At 35.4% G+C, this 18750-nt stretch overlaps 1 protein-coding gene across 3 annotated transcripts in view; it reads left to right on the top strand.

Annotated features, from left to right (window-relative positions):
* TOGARAM1 (TOG array regulator of axonemal microtubules 1) overlaps positions 1–14214 on the top strand; it is a 98348-nt gene extending 84134 nt beyond the window's left edge. For 2 of the 3 annotated variants that reach the window (XM_081292175.1, XM_081292174.1), the window contains 6 exons: positions 3385–3511; positions 4398–4516; positions 5785–5974; positions 8079–8298; positions 10893–10979; positions 12880–14212. In XM_081292175.1, the coding sequence (XP_081148301.1) occupies positions 3385–3511; positions 4398–4516; positions 5785–5974; positions 8079–8298; positions 10893–10979; positions 12880–13145 (1009 nt within the window). In that variant the 3' untranslated portion in view covers positions 13146–14212. Of the gene's footprint in view, positions 1–3384; positions 3512–4397; positions 4517–5784; positions 5975–8078; positions 8299–10892; positions 10980–12879 lie in introns of all 3 variants that reach the window. The other variant, XM_081292176.1, reaches the window with a different exon arrangement.
* The last annotated feature ends 4536 nt before the right edge of the window (positions 14215–18750 follow it).

Below are 18750 nucleotides of genomic sequence, written 5' to 3'. Positions count from 1 at the left end.
TGCTGGGGAATGGTTTTATTTAACCAGTTTGTAAATGATCTTGAGGGAGTGCACAGTGAATTCTCCAAATTTACGGATGACAATACATCAGGGTAGTGAGATGGCAAGTCACAGGTATGAACTTCATAAAAACGAGACAAGACTATGAGTGGGCATAAAAATGGCAGAAGAGCTTCATTGTGGGCAAATGTAAGTTAATTTTCCAAGTAATCAGGTGAAAATCAAGTGAAAAATCACATGAAAAATACAGGAATGATGCATAATAATGTATTATCCCCTTAAAAATGAAGTATTTGTACTTTAAAAACTTTATGAATTTCTGATGGTTGTACCAAGAACAGTTTTATGAAAATTAAGAATAATCAGCAAAAGATGACCAAAAAGGCTGAGTTATGACTCAGTGGTGAAGTGCTTGCCTAGCATGTGTGGGGCACTGAGTTCGATTCTCAGCACTGCATATAAAGGTCCATCAACAACTAAAAAAAAGAAAAAAACATGACAAAAAAATTAGGATGTGGAATAATATAATGCCTGTGGTGGTTAAAGAAATTTTGGATTTAGTGAGAGGCCTAGGTTAAATTTGTAGTCTGTTTGCCCTTTAGCAAGTCTCTCAACCTTTGTTAATCTGTTACCTTTTCTGGAATATTAGGAGGCCTGGACCAAGTGACCAATAGTGTCCCATAAAAAAGTCTAAAAATTTAAGGCAATAATATATGAAGGTAATTAAAAAAGAAGAGGGTCCTGAGTTTTCATAAAGATTAAAGAAGACTGTAAAATGTTTTAACATTTTTAGGACAAAATAGTCCATTACTTTAAGTAACTGAAGTTAATCTTATGAAACTCTTATACCAAAAACTAATTTTAAAAAATAAATATTTTTATTCTCTATTCCTACCTAATAGGTTACCACAAATTTAGTAGCTTACACTAATGTAAATTATTTAATTTATGGTTCTTCAGGTCAGAAGTCTGGCATGACTGGGCAGGGCTTCCTGCCTAAGGTCCCACAAGACCAAAGTCAAGGTGATGGCAGTGCTGGGCTCTCATCTAGAGGCTCTGTGGAAGTATTCACTTCCAAATTTCTTTACATTGTTGGCCAAATTCAGTTTCATGTGATTACAATACTAAGGTCCCCTTTTCCTTTTGGCTGTCACAAAGGGTCTTCTCTCAGCTCCTTTAGACCACCAACATTTCTTTTCACGCTGCCCTCCTCCATCTTCAACCAGCAACAATATGTTGAGCTCTCATGTGTAGAATCTTTCTGTCTTCCTCTTCTGCATCCATCATCAGGTATCTCTCTGCTTTAAGGGCTCATTTGTTTAGATGAGATCCATCCAGATCATGTTTTTATTTTAAGGTCAACTATATCATATTAGCATAGCAAAAGTCCAGCAATGACATCTTATCATATTCATAAACTCTAGGGATTCAAGTAAAGCATTTTGGGGGAACTGTTTTAAGAACTTCTGCATGCCACATTAATGTTCAAAAAAAATTTAGAGGGTTAGATAATTGGCTAGTTAGGAACAACAATAACAACAACAAAAGATTGTTAGTGGTTGACTTCTGTGCATCTTTATTAAATCTTTCTCTTTGTTTATTACTAGGACTTGAACCTAGGGCCTAGTACATACCACTGAACTAACCCCCAGCATAGTAAGTCTTCTAATGGCATAGTAAGCCTTCTTAAAGATCTTATTTAAAGTTTTAAAGTTATAAGGTGGCTGGTTACAATTAATTTTTGAGTTAACCACATCACATACAACCACAAGAATGAGAAGTTATGCTACATGTATGTATAATATGTCTAAATACATTGTACTGTCATGTATAACAAAAAAGAACAAATAAAAACTTTTAAAAAGTTTTATTGAGTTAATATTTCTCACATTTTTGCCCATATTATTTGCTGACTTGTTTGTTGTAGCCTTTCCTGTATTGTTGGGTCCTACATTGTCTGTGGTCCTTAATACTCCACACTAAAAGTCAAAATTGTTCTATAATTACAAGCCAGGCATGGTGGCATACGCCTGTAATCCCAGCGACCCGGGAAGCTGAGGCAGGAGGCTCAAGAGTTCAAAGCCAACCTCAGCAACTTAGCAAGGCACTTAGCAACTCAGTGAAACCCTGTCTCTAAATAAAATATAAGAAAGGGATGAGGATATGACTCAGTGGTTAAGTGCCCCTGGGGTTCAATCCCTGGTATCAAAAAAAAAAAAAGAAACTATAATTATAGATGTAATATATAATTATATAACTATGTGATTAGAAGCTACTTACCTGACTCGTGGAAGATCTTATTCTGGTTGTAGGGAAAGTTAATATTTATTTTCTGACATAACTCCCTTTCTGTAATTTCATTGCATTTGAAGAGATCTGGTTGATACTGATAATCCTAAAAGCATCTTATACTCTGCTCGCACAAAAACCTATCTTCTCTTGGAGCTGGGGTTGTGGCTCAGTGGTAGAGCACTCACCTTGTGAGTGCTGGGTTCAATCCTCAGCACCATGTATAAATTAATAAATAAAATAAAGATATTGTGTCCAACTACAACTAAAACATAAATATTAAAAGAAAAACTGTCTTCTCATTGTTTTAGTCCCATATATTCCAAATGATAAGCAAAAGTACAACTATAATTAATTTTAGGGCCAGACCTCCTTGAAAAATAATACTATGGTGTTATTTGAAAAATTGTTAGAATGATATTTTGCCTCAAGGTGTTATCCTAAGAGGATTCTTTTTAAAGTCATATAGTATTTAAAAACCTAGTTTGGGAATTATTATATCATTTAATAAGATATCAAGCATAATTTATCATGTAACCTTGAGTATATTTTAAGTGGCAGAGAATAGGGTTTTGAAGAATGGAACTTAGGTAAGTTAACTAGGGAAGAAGAAAGAGAGATTCAGAAAGCAGTACATAGAAAAGGTTGACTCAGACCAGAACATCTGGCCAGCAAGAGAGCAACAGAAGGTCAATGGGTAAGTAGCCTAGGGCACAAACATAACTTCTCCAAACTCACAATTCTGCCCATAGCCTCAAATATGGACTCTGGGATGCCTAAACAATATTAAAGCTTTTTGCTCTCCATCTGACATACAGCTGGAAGATATTAATTATAATGATATATATATTAAATATATATATGTACATATATATATTTATTAATGATTTATAATAATGAAGCAGGAGAATCTTATACAATATAATACAGTTATTATATCCACATTTCAGTGGCTAACTTAAAATAGGAATGGTAATCTTGAAGTTTATGGTGTTTTTTTCTATTGAAAAAAAATTGTAAGGATAGAACTTGAGATTATTTGTGTAAAATTATTCACATAAATTTATTATTTACATAAATCTCAAATATCCATAGGTATTACGGTCGAAAGATGCTTTTCCTCTTGATGTATCATCCTAACTTTGAGAAAATGCTTGAAAAATATGTTCCATCTAGAGATTTGCCTTATATTAAGGAATCTGTTAAAACCTTACGACAAAAGGTATGTGGAAAAAGTTTGTTTTATAAACAATTTTAAAAGCAAATTTGGGGCTGGGGATGTGGCTCAAGCGGTAGGGCGCTCGCCTGGCATGCGTGCAGCCCAGGTTCGATCCTCAGCACCACATACCAACAAGAAGATGTTGTGTACGCCGAGAACTAAAAAATAAATATTAAAAATTCTCTCTCTCTCTCTCTCTCTCTCTCTCTCTCTCTCTCTCCCTCTCTCTCTCTCCTCTCTCACTCTCTCTTTAAAAAAAAAAAAAAAAGCAAACTTTATTTTCCCATGAAGATAAAAGATATAAATAATTACTTCTTGGATTATTTCTTTGCTAATCATTTGAAATGTATCTTCAATAGTACAACTGCAATAATAAATAGACATATGTAGTGTCAAGCTAGAAAGTAAATATTCATTGCTGTGCCAGGAGTCAAAACCCAGGACCTTGCATATGTTAGGAAAGCATTTTGCCACTGATTTACATTTCCAGCACCTAAAACAACTTTTAAACAATTTGTTTTAACAAGTATAGAATTTCCTAATCGTGAACCAGACGTGGCGCACACGCGTATAATCCCAGGGGCTCAGGAGGTTTAGGCAAATTAGCCTCAACAAATTAGCAAGGTCCTAAGCAATTCAGCGAGACCCTATCTCTAAATAAAATACAAAAATGAGCTGGGGATGTGCTTCAGTGGTTAAGGGCCCCTAGGTTCAATCACCGGTACAAAAAAAAAAATTGAATTTCCTATTAGTCATGTATTTTAAAGTATATCAATATGAAAATGCTTAAAATGTTTTATCAGGGATACTTTGAAAATTACTTTGTGTAAATTATTTCACTGATAATTTTAAGACTTCTCACACTGCCTTTCTTTATGTTTACTTGCAGGGTTTGGGAGAGATACCACTGGATACTCCTTCAGCAAAAGGAAGGCGATCTCATACTGGTAGTGTTGGAAATGCAAGATCATCATCTGTTTCTAGAGATTCTTTCAGTTCAGCTGAAAGGTAAGATCATTTGATAGTCCACATCATTAAAGAAATTACTCTCTAGTTATAGGAGTCACATTTGGGTGCTTTCATGAACTATCTGAACTATATCAGGATATTTGTCAAAATTTAAAGGGGTTTTAAAAGTTTGTAAATGACCTAGAAAGTGTGAGGTAATTATATTTAATAAGGCAATTTATTCCCAGCAACTTGCTTTTACATGCGTAGTAGTGAAGTTTTTGGTGTTATTAAACTTATCAATGTTAGGCCTGTGTTCGACAACTCTGATTAATTTTGTTCTAATTTTTTACTCCCCCCCCCATTTATAAAAGTAATGAACAAATATTGTTAAAGGGAAAAATTTACAAAATACAAACATTAAAAGAAAATTTTAATCATTCATAATGTCATCAATCAAAAACAAACTATTCTTAAAATTTTTATAAATATTATTATATATGTAATTTTGTAACGTATTTAAACCATTTAAGAACTTTGCTATACTGATTATACAATTTTAAAAAGTCTTTTGTAATATTATGATCTTTTTAGTTTATTTTTAATTTTGAACATTATTATTTTTTTTGGTACGGGGGATTGAACCCAGGGGCATTTAGCCACTGAGCCACATCCCCAGCTCTATTTTATATTTTAGAGACAGGGTTCCACTGAGTTGCTTAGGGCCTTGCTTTTGCTGAGGCTGGCTTTGAGCTCATGATCCTCCGCCTCCTGAGCCACTGGGATTACAGGCAAGAGCCATGCCCAGCTTAAACATTATTTTAAAACTGTCTGGGCTGGGCATGGTGGCACACAACTGTAAATCCTATCTATTCAGGAGGAAAAGTAGGGCACTGAATGTTACTGACCATCCTGGGCAACTCAGTGATACCCTGTCTCAAATAAAATAAATAAAAGGTCTGGAGATATAGCCTGGTGGTAGATCGCCCCTGGGTTCAATCTCCAGTACCACAAAACAAACAGTAACAACAACAACAAAAAAAATCCTATATAGCAACTTTCATATTTTCTTTAGTTTCCTTGTTTTAGAATGTCTATACTAAACCTTAGCTATGAGTAAAACTATATGCTAACTCTTATGAGTCCTCCCAGAAAATCACCAACCAGGGGAAGATCTTAAAGACTCCCAAAATAGATATTATGGCCATTAGTTACATCATTTTATGAACTTTTTAAAAAATTAACATATTAATGAGATTTTTAAATTAAGTTTGTTGTTTTTATGGGAAAGTAAAAAGGAAATTAAACTTACCTTACTTTGACTTTAGAGAGATAACTGAAGTTCGTGAAGTCGCCAGAAAATCAGTTCCTCATAATTCCTTAGAAAGTGCTGAGTACGTTAAAGTCATAACAAATTTATTAAATGCAAAAGACTTTCGTGATCGTATTAATGGGATTAAGCAACTTTTATCAGATGCTGAAAATAATCAAGAACTTGTTGTTGGAAATATCGTGAAGGTAAGGACCTATTAAAACTAATTTTCATTTGAAATCTGTAGCTAATAAAAAAGTTCATTCATATTAAAAAATTGCCCTAAACCTCAGAACTTTATATTTATTATCTTTTTTTTTTTAAAGAGAGAGTGAGAGAGGAGAGAGAGAGAGAGAATTTTTAATATTTATTTTTTAGTTTTCAGCAGACACAACATCTTTGTTGGTATGTGGTGCTGAGGATCGAACCCGGGCCGCACGCATGCCGGGCAAGCGCGCTACCGCTTGAGCCACATCCCCAGCCCCTATATTTATTATCTTATAACTCAAAGTAACCAGAAAAAAAATAAATAAGAAAGGAATCATGTATTTTTCTGAATCCTCCCACAAGATGGATTGCTCCTTGAAATCTCTGTATGCTCAGAGCTCTCAGAACTTGGCATTCAGTAAACATATGTCCAGTGAATCAATAAAAATTAAAAAACAAAAATGGAGTGCTTCTGACTGGGCTGGGGATGTGGCTCAAGTGGTAGCGCGCTCGCCTGGCATGCGTGTGGCCCGGGTTCGATCCTCAGCACCACATACCAACAAAGATGTTGTGTCCGCCAAGAACTAAAAAATAAATAAATATTAAAAATTCTCTCTCTCTCTCCTCTCTCACTCTCTCTAAAAAAAAAAAAAAAAACAAAAAACAAAAATGGAGATTTAAGAGACTTGCTATTGCTTTAGAACAGATATTAAAACTTTTCGTGTATCAGTTAGAAATCTCTATTCACCCATATATATCTATTTCTAAGAAGACAATATGCAAAAGAAATGGAAATATTGATAAATGTTCATGGTACCAGAATATAGAGTATTTATGCTCCATCAGAATTTAGTTCAGGTAATTCTATTACTAATTTATTAACTAAATTCCATTTTAAATTGTTATAGTGTGCATTAAACTTGACAGACATACTTAAAGTTACTTTTTAATTCCAGTGAACCAGGAAGTTACATTTTTTAATATCTGTTGAATAACTCTCTTACTTAGTTGGACTATCCTTAACATGAAAAATAGTAAATAAATAAGCATCAAGAGTTATTAGTTAATGATCTCAGCCTCTTAGAGTAGCTGTTCACTTACCTCACATACTTAAAGAATTATTTAGCATTTGCCTTACTATATCCTGAGTTTATGAAAGTTAAGATTTCTGAAGAGTATAAAGTAATGGTTAAACAGTTTAAGAAGTAATAATAAAAGTGTAATTCTCGGTCTGGAGATATAGCTTAGTGGTAGAGTGCTTGCCTAACATGCACAAAGGCCTGGATTCAATCCTCAGCACCACCAAACAAAAAAAAATTTATCTATGAAAATGTCTCATAACAAACCTAAACTGAAACTTGGTCAAACCTCTATAATAAAATTAACATGTCTACTTCTGTTAGAAATATAGATAAAATAGAAACTTTTCTTAAGTTCTTAGAGTTAGTCAAGCTAACCTGAACCTTCCAGGAAACAGCATGTTTGTCATATTTACAGGAAGGCAGTCATCTGCCTACTGAATCACACTTGCAATCTTCATTTTTTTAAATTTTTTTTTTTTTAAGAGAGAGTGAGAGAGGAGAGAGAGAGAATTTTTAATATTTATTTTCAGTTCTCGGCGGACACAACATCTTTGTTGGTATGTGGTGCTGAGGATCGAACCCGGGCCGCACGCATGCCAGGCGAGCGCGCTACCGCTTGAGCCGCATCCCCAGCCCTTAATATTTATTTTTTAATTGTAGGTGCACACAATACCTTTATTTTATTTATTTATTTTTATGTGGTGCTGAGGATTGAACCCAAGGCCTCTCAAGTGCTAAGCAAGCACTCTACCGCTGAGCCACCACCTCAGCCCCAACCTTCATTTTTTAGGATGCCTTTTGGGGTGATTTTTGAAATGTGGTCTTTTTGTTTTAAGATTTTTCAACACTTAAGTTTAGTACCCAAATTTTTATAAATTTTCTATTATTTTTGGTTATATAGGATGTTGTATTCATATGTTTAAACAAAATAAATTAAGAGAAATACCATGAAATGCTGAGAGAATTTAAATATAACAGAAACATTATTATACTTTAAATAACTTAACCAATTTATTTTCAGATCTTTGATGCTTTTAAATCTCGACTTCATGATTCCAATAGTAAAGTAAATCTGGTGGCTCTAGAAACAATGCATAAAATGATTCCTTTACTTAGAGACAACTTATCTCCTATAATCAACATGCTAATTCCAGCAATAGTGGATAATAATCTGAATTCCAAGAATCCAGGCATCTATGCTGCTGCTACAAATGTTGTTCAGGCACTAAGTCAGCATGTAGGTAAGAAATCTTACTTTGGCACTCAAATTATTTTGATTTTACTTTCATACTTTCTGATCCCGTGTATTTTTTATAATGCTGAAATCTTATTCAACTTTTTAAATTTAATAATGTCATAACATTTTTATTTTCTCTATAGTATTTTGAATTGTTTTTACTGATTAAATACTATCCCATTAAATTGAATTTCTCTTCCCATATCTTTGAGTTTTTAATTTTTTTAAATACCTAAGCCCCATAACTGATAAAAGATTAACTCAAAATGGATCATAAATTTCCATGTAAAATGTAACTGCAAAACTTTTAGAATATAACATCAGAAAATCCTCAGAACTTTAAGGCTTGGCAAAGTTTCAGGCATGATACTAAAAGCATGATCCATGAAAGTAAATAAATTGGCCTTCATCGAAATTTTTAAAAATTTACTCTGCAGAAGACCCTATTGAGTAAACAAAAGAAAAAGCTACACACAGAAAATATTTGCAAGCCATATATCTGACAAAAACTCACATCTTGAATATGTTAAAACTCTCAAAACACAACACTGGAAAAACAATATAATTAGAAAACAGGCAAAGGACACAAACATTTCACCAGCAAGGCTATATGTATCACAAATAAGCGCATAAAAAGATATTCGACATCACCTTGCATTAGGGAAATGCAAATTAAGATCATAATCAGTACATAAATATTGGAATAGCTAAAAAATTGTGACAGTACCAAATACTGACAAGGCTGCAGAAAAACTGGATCTCTCATATATGGCTGGTGAGAATATAAACAAGATGACAGCCACTCTAGGAAATTAAACATACAGTTTCCATGCAGTTACTATATTACCCATCAATTGCACTCCTAGGCATTTACCCCAAAGAAATAAAAATTTAAGACAATACAAAAACCTGTATACAATTATTCATAATATCTGAAAGTTGAAAATAGCCCAAACGTCATTAAAGGGGTGAATAGTGAAACAAACTTTGACACTTCCTGAATTAGTCCATTTTCTCTATATATAATGAAATACCTGAGGCTGGGTAATTTAGAAAGAAAATAAGATAGACTGTGGGTGTTGTTTAGTGATAGAGCACTTGCCTAGCATGCTCAGGGCCTTAGGTTTGAACCCCACCAGTGGAAAAAGAGAGAGAAGAGAGGAGAGATTGAGATTGAGCTCACAGGTTTTAGAGGCAGATAGTTCAAATAGCTTGTTACCAGCACTAGCAAGCATCCCCCTAGGTGTGTTACATGTAGATGGTATCATGGCAGGAGCACATGAGAAAGGGAAAAAATCACATGGTGAGACAGGAAGCCAGGGCCAGTAATGACCTCCTCTAGATGCCACCCTTAAAAGTCCCACCACCTTTTAAAATCACCACTCTGGGGACCAGGCTTTAAACACTTAAACATTTGGAGAACATGCTTAAATCTTATCTGAATCATAGGGTATCCATACCATAGAATACTACTCAGCAATAAAATGGAACAAACTTTTGATTGTGCAATAATTTGGATGGATCTTAGAGGTATTATACTGGTGAAAAAAGCCCATCTGAACAGGTCATATCCAATTGGATTTCATTTGTACGACATACTCAAAATGACAAAATCACTGAGATGGTAAACAGATTAGTTGTTGCCAAGCTCTAAGGGTGTTGGTGAGGTGAGGATGGGCGTTTTTATAATTTGGATCTTAAATGTCCCCTGAAGACCCATGTTGAAGGCTTAGTTCCCAGGTCATAGCACTGTTGGGAGGTGGTGAGACCTTTCTGAGGGAGAATCTAGAGGAAGGAAGTTAAGGCATCGGGCATGCCCCTTCTCTGCTTCCTGGCTGCCATGAGCTAAGCAGTTCCTCCATCACACACTCCCACCATGAGGTACTGTGTTGCCACAGACCCCAAACAATAGGGACAAGCGATCATGGACAGAAATTTCTGAAAGGATGAGCCTCCTTTTAAGTTTATTTTGTCACAGTATGGCAACACTAACACCCATGTGACTATAAAGAAATAGCATAGGACAATCTTAATGGTGAAGGAATAGTTCCATATGTTAATTGCAGTGATAATTGCACAAATCTACATACATGATGAAATGAAATAGAACTGTACACATATATTCCTTGTTTTTATACTATAATAATGTAAGATGTAACCTTTGGGTGAAATATACACAGGATCTCTTTGTACTATCTTTACAACTTCCTATGAATCTGATTATTTCAAACTTAAATGCCTAAAAAATCAGCCAGGTTAAAACTATCCCCCAATAAGAAATTCTTTTTCTATTTTTTTAGTAAATCTATACTATCATTTAAATTAGATGCCTAGGAGATAAGTAGTTTTTTTCTTTATATATACCACATGGTAGCTCCTTAATGTTCTGTGAAGTATTTTTATTTCTTATTTTCTATAAGAATATTGTTCTTAAGGTTATAGAGAATTATAAATGGTTATTAACTGATCTTTTTAAAAAGTTAACACATTGCTATTCTTAAAATGATCTCTTTTTTTTCTTTTCAATGCTATGTAATGAAAAATAACTAAGATCTCATTACTCTTAAACATGTTTCTGTGTTGTTTTTTTTTCTTCAGATAATTACTTACTTCTACAGCCATTTTGCACAAAAGCTCAATTTTTAAATGGAAAGGCAAAGCAAGATATGACGGAAAAGCTTGCTGGTAAATATTTTTCTTTTCTTTTTTTTAGTTGATGGATCTTTATTCATTTATATGTGGTACTGAGACTCGAACCTAGTGCCTCACACATGCAAGGCAAGCGCTCTACCACTGAGCCACAACCCCAGCCCACTGGTAAATATTTTTAAATTGTGATTTCACAGAAATATTTCATTAGCTAAGGATAAACTAATGGGTATTTTAATTTAATTTTAGGGTAGCTACCAATGTAATACTTCACCTGTGAGATAAAAATAAATAATAAATAATAGTAGCCCATAAGAGGGTCTTTTAAGACTTCTACCTAAATTTTTCTTCAAAAAAAATTCCAGAAAGACGGGGATGTAGCTCAGTAGTAGAATGTTTGCCTAGCAGGTGCAAGGCCCTGGGCTCAATCCCTATTATTGCATTAAAAAAAAAAAAAAAAAAAAAAAGAATTCTGGGGCTGGGTAAATAGTTCAGTGGTAGAGCACTTGCCTAGCATGCATAGCGTCTTAGGCTTTATCCCAAACCTCAAAAAAGAAAGAAATTCTGTTCTTTTCCAGTAAGTGTTTTTTGTCTTCCTTTTAGGAGAAGTAATACAGGAAAAATAAAAGGACATTAAAATCAAATATTGATGCTTACAGGAAAGTGCCATTTCAAATTTGGTTGATAAAATGTCTATAAATAAAAAATAGATGGGGCTGGGATTGTAACTCATTGGTAGAGCACTTGCCTAGCACATGTGGAGTTCTGGGCTCAATTCTCAGCACCATATATAAATAAATATAATAAAGGTCCATCAACAACTAATTTTTTTTTTTAAAGTTAGAGAAATTTTTACTTAACTACATTTGGAAAATAGTGAGATTAATTTAAGGTTTGATTTCTCTATCACTTTTGCCCCAACTAATTATCAGATATAGAATTCTAATTCTTAAAGAGCTCAATCTTTGGTAGGAGAGTTTCTCCTCCTCCTCCTCCTCCTCCTCCTCCTCCTCCTCCTCCTCCTCCTCCTCCTCCTCCTCCAGAGAGAGAGAATTTTTTAATATTTATTTTTTAGTTGTCGGCAAACACAACATCTTTGTTTGTATGTGGTGCTGAGGATCGAACCCGGGCCGCACGCATGCCAGGCGAGCGTGCTACCGCTTGAGCCACATCTTCCAGCCCCTTCTTCTTTTTTAATAGACACACTATCTTTATTTTATTTATTTTCTTATGTGGTACTGAGAATTGAGCTCAGTGCCTCACACATGCTAGGCAATCACTCTACCACTGAACCACAACCCCAGCCCTCTGTTCTTCTTTTAAGAAGCCTAAATTTTTAAGACAAATGGCATACAGAGGAAGCTTGGTATATTTCAGATACTTTTTTAAAAATATTTTTGTTTTAATTAGCTATACATGACAGTAGAATGCATTTATGCACTTTGATATATCATACATAGATGGGATATAATTTCTCATTTTTCTGAATGTATATGTTACAGAATCATATTGGTCATGTAGTCACATACATACATATAATAATAGTTTGTTTCATTCTACTATCTTTCCTATTCCCTCATCCCTTCCCCTTGCCTCCCATCACTTCCCTCTACCTAATCTAAGGTAATGCTATTCTTCCCTAGTGCCTCCTGCCTTATTGTGAATTACCATCTTCATATTAGAGAAAATATTCAGCCTTATGTTTTGTGGGATTGGCTTATTTCACTTAGCATTTCACATTTGCCATTTACTGTCAAATGCCGTATTTCACTTTTCTTTAAAGCTGAGTAATATTCCATTGAGTATATATACCACATTTTCTTTATCCAGTCATCTATTGAGCGACACCTAGGTTAGTTCCATAGTCTTGCTATTGTGAATTGAGCAGACCTGTTTTTTAAAAAACCTGGCTGTTTACCATACTTTTGTGTTTCAGATATTGTTATGGAACTTTATCAAAGGAAACCTCACGCCACAGAACAGAAAGTGTTGGTTGTTTTATGGCACCTTTTAGGAAACATGACACACAGTGGCTGTCTGCCTGGAGCTGGAGGAAATATCCGAACAGCCACAGCTAAATTATCAAAAGCACTTTTTGCACAGATGGGTCACAATCTCTTAAATCAGGCTGCATCCCAACCACCACATATCAAAAAGAGTTTAGAGGAATTGCTTGATATGACAGTTTTAAATGAATTATGAATTTTTGATGAAATATGATATGATGAACAAAACCGTTTATATGATAACAAATGAAACTTTTTTAAAGTTGCATTTTGAGTGCCTGCACTTAGATCCAGTAAATTAAGTCAATGACTATTTTTATTTGCAGTCTGTGAGTACACATCTGCCCTATATCAACCCTACCACTTGTGCCCATCACAGGTTATTTTAATTTTAGAAAACTAAAATACTTAATATAACCCAATATTCATGAAATCAGTGGCATGTGGAATGAATGCCATTTAATATTTTTTGAGAAAAGTTCTGCTCATTTGCACTATTCTATAGAAAACACAATGTGTTGTCCTATATGTACAATTAGATTTATAATTAAAAATATACTTTTTCTTATGTAATCATGTTCTGCTATGTCTCATTACTCAGCCTTATTTTATTACGTGGAAGAAAAGTCATTGAACTATGTTGTCACAAACTAACTTTTATGTACTATTTGTGAAAAACATGTATTTCTGAATCAGTCTGCTAATATGATTATGCAGTATTAGCTTGCTATTGCTGCTGTGTTAATGTGATATATTTGCTTACCTTTTGGGTTTAATTATCTGCATAATTGTGAAATTTAACAAGTTATAATAAAGCATGATGACCAAAGTTTTAGAAAATAGTAAACATTTAAATACACGTTTAAGAAAACGTGTTGAATGTAACCTCCCTATTTTTGTGTGCAAACACTAAATTTTATTTCTGTATGTCCTGACATTTATAAAGGTGTTATTTTGCTGCCCAGTTATGTAATTCTCAAAATAGTGCCAGGTCTCCTATAGTTTTTCTCAGAATTCTTGGGCTTACAAGTACTGTATGCATCTTAAAAAAAGAAAAGGAATGTTATAAAATAAAAGGATTTATTTCTGTAGATGTGTAACAGGTGTCCTATTTTTCCAATTTCCATATATGTTAAAATGGAAAAACTATATTATAATGTTGACTTATCACTTTCATTTGATCTATCTTATATACTACTGATTTATCACTATTAACTTATTAGTAGCAGTGGATCTACTTTTGTCTTTATGGGAAATTAGCTGTGTTACCTCGGGCAAGTCATTTCCCAGGTCTGGACCTTAGTTTTCTCATCTCTAAATATGAGGGCTAGTCTGGATGATTTTGTTTCTTTTGGGGGGTCTTCTTTTAAGGTCTTCTCCTGTTCTAAAATTCTTTGATCCTATGTTCATCATTTTTATACTTTCTGTGTTACTAATTTTCTAATTTATTTGGTTCCTTCCTTTCTTTTATGTCTGGGGAATCAGGCAGAGGTGCTGGGGAAAGAGTTAGGGCCTCACAGATGCTAAACACATGCTCTACCATTGAATTACATCAGGGGCACTCAACCACTGAGCAACATTCCCAGCCCTATTTTGTATTATACTTAGAGACAGAGTTTCACTGAGTTGCTTAGCTCATTGCCATTGCTGAGACTAGCTTTGAACTCGCTATCCTCCTGCCTCAGCTTCGAAGCCACTGGAATTACAGGCGTGTCCTACCAATTTTTTTTTTTTAATTTATCCACAACTTCTAAGAAAAAAAAAAAAAACAGGAAAGGAGACTAAAGAGTTGGCTATTTTTCTCCTTTTTAATGCTATTTTATAATTGTATACGTGCTTTTAAAATACTATGAGTGCCACAGCACAGTGGTAAATGCCTGTAATCCCAGTGGCTCAGGAGTTCAAAGCCAGCCTCAGCAAAAGCAAGTCACTTAGTAATTCAGTGAGACACTGTCCCTAAATAAAATACAAATAGGGCTGAGTATGAGGCTCAGTGGTTGAATGCCCCTGAGTTCAATTCCCAGTACCCCCAAAAAATAAAATACCATAAGTGTTTTGTTCTAAGTGTATTTTATCCTGTAGTTGATATAGGATAAACTGTAGCCCTGTAGTTTGAATCTGGAGGTGTTAGACTTTCTATGTAGGGCTAGAAATATCTTTGGCCTGGTAAACTGCCGCAGTCTTGGCTGGGCACAAAATCACGAGCCACTCACAGCTTTGTAGATTCAAACAGCAATTCTTTATTCCCGAACTCACACCGGCCTCTACACACACGTTCTGGGGAAATCCAAGTTCTGCCGCACAATTCACGTCCCAAATACTTTCTGAATTCCACGAGAACTCAAAGGGAACTCAGGCAGCAGGATACGCCCTATTCCCAGCAGCAATAACCTTAAACCCGGAACTGCCTTAAATCCAGATTGTCCTAAACCGGGAACTCCCTAAACCCAAATTATCCTAAACCGGGATACTTCCTAAAACCTGCAGGATACACCCTAAACCTGGATCCACCCTCGTCCTTGAGCAGGGTCACCTTTCTCAAACACACATGCAATGTCACAGCGAATTTCCAAGGCAAGTCCAATTAACATGGGGTACCCTGGCAAGGAAATTTCGATGCGTCATTCCTACTTGGCAATGGCCCTCAGCATCTCCCCCCTTCTGATTAATTAAACAACAAGCAATGTGGCTTAAGGACCGTGCCTGGTAGGTTGTCCAATTCAACATATGGTTCTTTTTTTTTTTTTTTTTTTTTAATATTTATTTTTTAGTTTTTCGGCGGACACAACATCTTTGTTTGTATGTGGTGCTGAGGATCGAACCCGGGCCGCACGCATGCCAGGCGAGCGCGCTACCGCTTGAGCCACATCCCCAGCCCCTCAACATATGGTTCTTACCCGTCATGGGAAAACTGACCTCTAGGCAGTAAACCACAGATTATGATATATTCAGGGTATTTTACCCTTTAAAAGTAATCATTCTTAGCTCAGGCCATACAAAAAGAGGCATGTAGTATAGTTTGCCAACACTTGTTTTAGACTCTTTGGCTCTCAATTATAATTCTAAAAGCATCATTACATTTTTTTCAACTCTTTTTTTTTTCTTGTGCTAGACATTGAATCCAGAGATGTTTTATCACTGAGCCTCATCCTCAGCATTTTCAATTCTTTTTGATATGCATTGTTGAAACAATAGGTACAGATTACAACTTTTTCTACCCAGAGCAGTGGTCCACGCCTGTAATCTAGGGACTGGGGAGGCTGAGGCAAGAGGATAGTGAGTTCAAAGCCAGCCTTAGCAAAGGTAAGGTGCTTAGCAACTCAGTGAGACCCTGTCCCTAAATAAAATATAGAATAGGGTTGGGGATGTGGCTGAGTGGTCAAGCACTCCTGAGTTCAATTCCTGGTACCCACCCCCCCAAAAACAGATTACAACTTTTTCTAATTATTACCCCTATGTCATTGCTAAATTTGCATTGATTGATTGTTGGATATTGAAAGTAAATTTTAAATGTTAAAGGCAGAAGAAAGCCATTACTTATGTATAGATTTAATTTAGCCCTTGTTTTGGATAGGGATAGTTTGAATTTTGCATTGAAAAATGTATAATAAAGGGGGATGTGGCTCAAGCGGTAGCGCGATCGCCTGGCATGCATGCGGCCCGGGTTGGATCCTCAGCACCACATACCAACAAAGATGTTGTGTCCGCCGAGAACTAAAAAATAAATATTAAAAAAAAATTCTCTCTCTCTGTCTTTCTCTCTCTCTCTCTCTCTCTCTCTCTCTCTCTCTGTCTCTCTCTCTCTCTCCTCTCTCACTCTCTCTTTAAAAAAAAATGTGGGCTGGGGATGTGGCTCAAGCGGTAGCGTGCTCGCCTGGGATGCATGAGGCCCGGGTTCGATCCTCAGCACCACATACAAAAAAAAGATGTTGTGTCTGCCGAAAACTAAAAGATAAATTATTTTTTAAAAAATGTATAATAAATACAATCTCTATTAACAATTTGGAAACTTTTCTTCACATAATACTGTCATTAATTATGAAGAAAATATAATCTCAGCTACTTGGTAGGATCACAAATTTTAGGCCAGACTCAGTAATTTAGAAAAACCCTATCTCAAAATAAAAATAAAAAGAGCTGGGGATGTAGCTCAGTGGTAAAGCACCCATAGGTTGAATCCTCAGTAGCACAAAAAAAAAAAAAAAAAAAAAAAGAAAGAAAAAAAAATAGCCATTAATGTAACAGAGTTCCAAGCTTAAAAATGTTTTATGTTTTAGTAACTTCTTGATAATGCACACTCAGAATCTGCCTCTCTGTTATTTGTTCTATGGGCAAAACAATGAGATAAGCAGAGAAAGTTTGAAATTTATCCTGGAAATAGGAAGCAATGTTTTCAAGGGTGGAAGTAACATATTTAAAAAATTAGCCAGTAGTATAGGAATAGTTGAATGGAGCACAAAAAGAGTGAAAGTAATGAAATGCATTTGGAAACACTGGTCCAGGGCCTGTCTGTGGCAAATGAATTTCATCAAATGTGCCAGCCTAGTGGATGGATGATGTCTGCCTGTGCAATGTGTTAAAAAAATTGAAGTTGGGGCTGGGATGTGGCTCAAGCGGTAGCGTGCTTGCTTGGCATGCGTGCAGCGCTAGGTTCGATCCTCAGCACCACATAAAAATAAAATAAAGATGTTGTGTCCACTGAAAACTAAAATAAATAAATAAATGTTAAAAAATTCTCTCTTTAAAAAAAAAAAGATTGAAGTTATGCCAAGTTCCAATAAGTAATGACTTGCATATGCAGAGTGCAGAGCTCAAAATTAGACTCTAGATCACCATACTATGCAATAGATAAAGCTCTGAAATATATAGAAGGTGTGAGAATTGGAAGTATAGGTCTGAGAGGTATTCTGGTGGCAAGCTTGACTGAGTTGATGATACACTTAGATGTGGAAAACAGTCACAGGTAGTAGAAGTTCTAACACTAGCCACTGGTGGATAACTTTAACAAAAATGGGGAATACTAGAGAAGTATTTTGTGGGGGAAAGAGGAATATAATGTGTTTAAGATGCAATAAAGTGACTCTGACTCTAAAGACAAAGAGTTCCTACATTCAACTTGCAGTTTCACATGTATTAACTCTGACCAAGAGATAATATTTTTTTAAGAAAATGCATCTGGGGGCTGGGGTTGTGGCTCAGAGGTAGAGCATTCGCCTAGCATGCATGAGGCACTGGGTTCGATCCTCAGCACCACACAAAATAAAATAAAGATATTGTGTCCACCTATGACTAAAAAAGAAAAAGAAAAAAAAAAGAAAACGCATCTGGGGGCTGGGGTTGTGGCTCAGTGGTAGAGCACTTGCCTCATAAGTGCGAGACCCTGGGTTCGATCCTCGGCACCACATAAAAATAAATAAGTGAAATAAAGGTATTATGTCCAACTACAACTAGAAAATAGATAGATAGATAGATAGATAGATAGATAGATAGATAGATAGATAGATAGATAAAAGAAAATGCAGGGGCTGGGGATGTGGCTCAAGTGGTAGCGCGCTCGCCTGGCATGCGTGCGGCCCGGGTTCGATCCTCAGCACCACATACCAACAAAGATGTTGTGTCCGCCGAGAACTAGAAAATAAATATTAAAAATTTCTCTCTCTCTCTCTCTCTCTCTCCTCTCCCACACTCTCTTTAAAAAAAACAAAAAAGAAAGAAAATGCATCTGTCATGAGCAAAAAAATTATTGTACGTACTTATGGGGTACAACTTGATGCTTTCATATCTGTGTACGTTGTGGGATG

Source organism: Spermophilus citellus, assembly GCF_964194105.1.
Source record: "Spermophilus citellus genome assembly, chromosome: 4".
Taxonomy (NCBI): Eukaryota; Metazoa; Chordata; class Mammalia; order Rodentia; family Sciuridae; genus Spermophilus; species Spermophilus citellus.
This window is presented reverse-complemented; position numbering and strand designations above follow the sequence as displayed.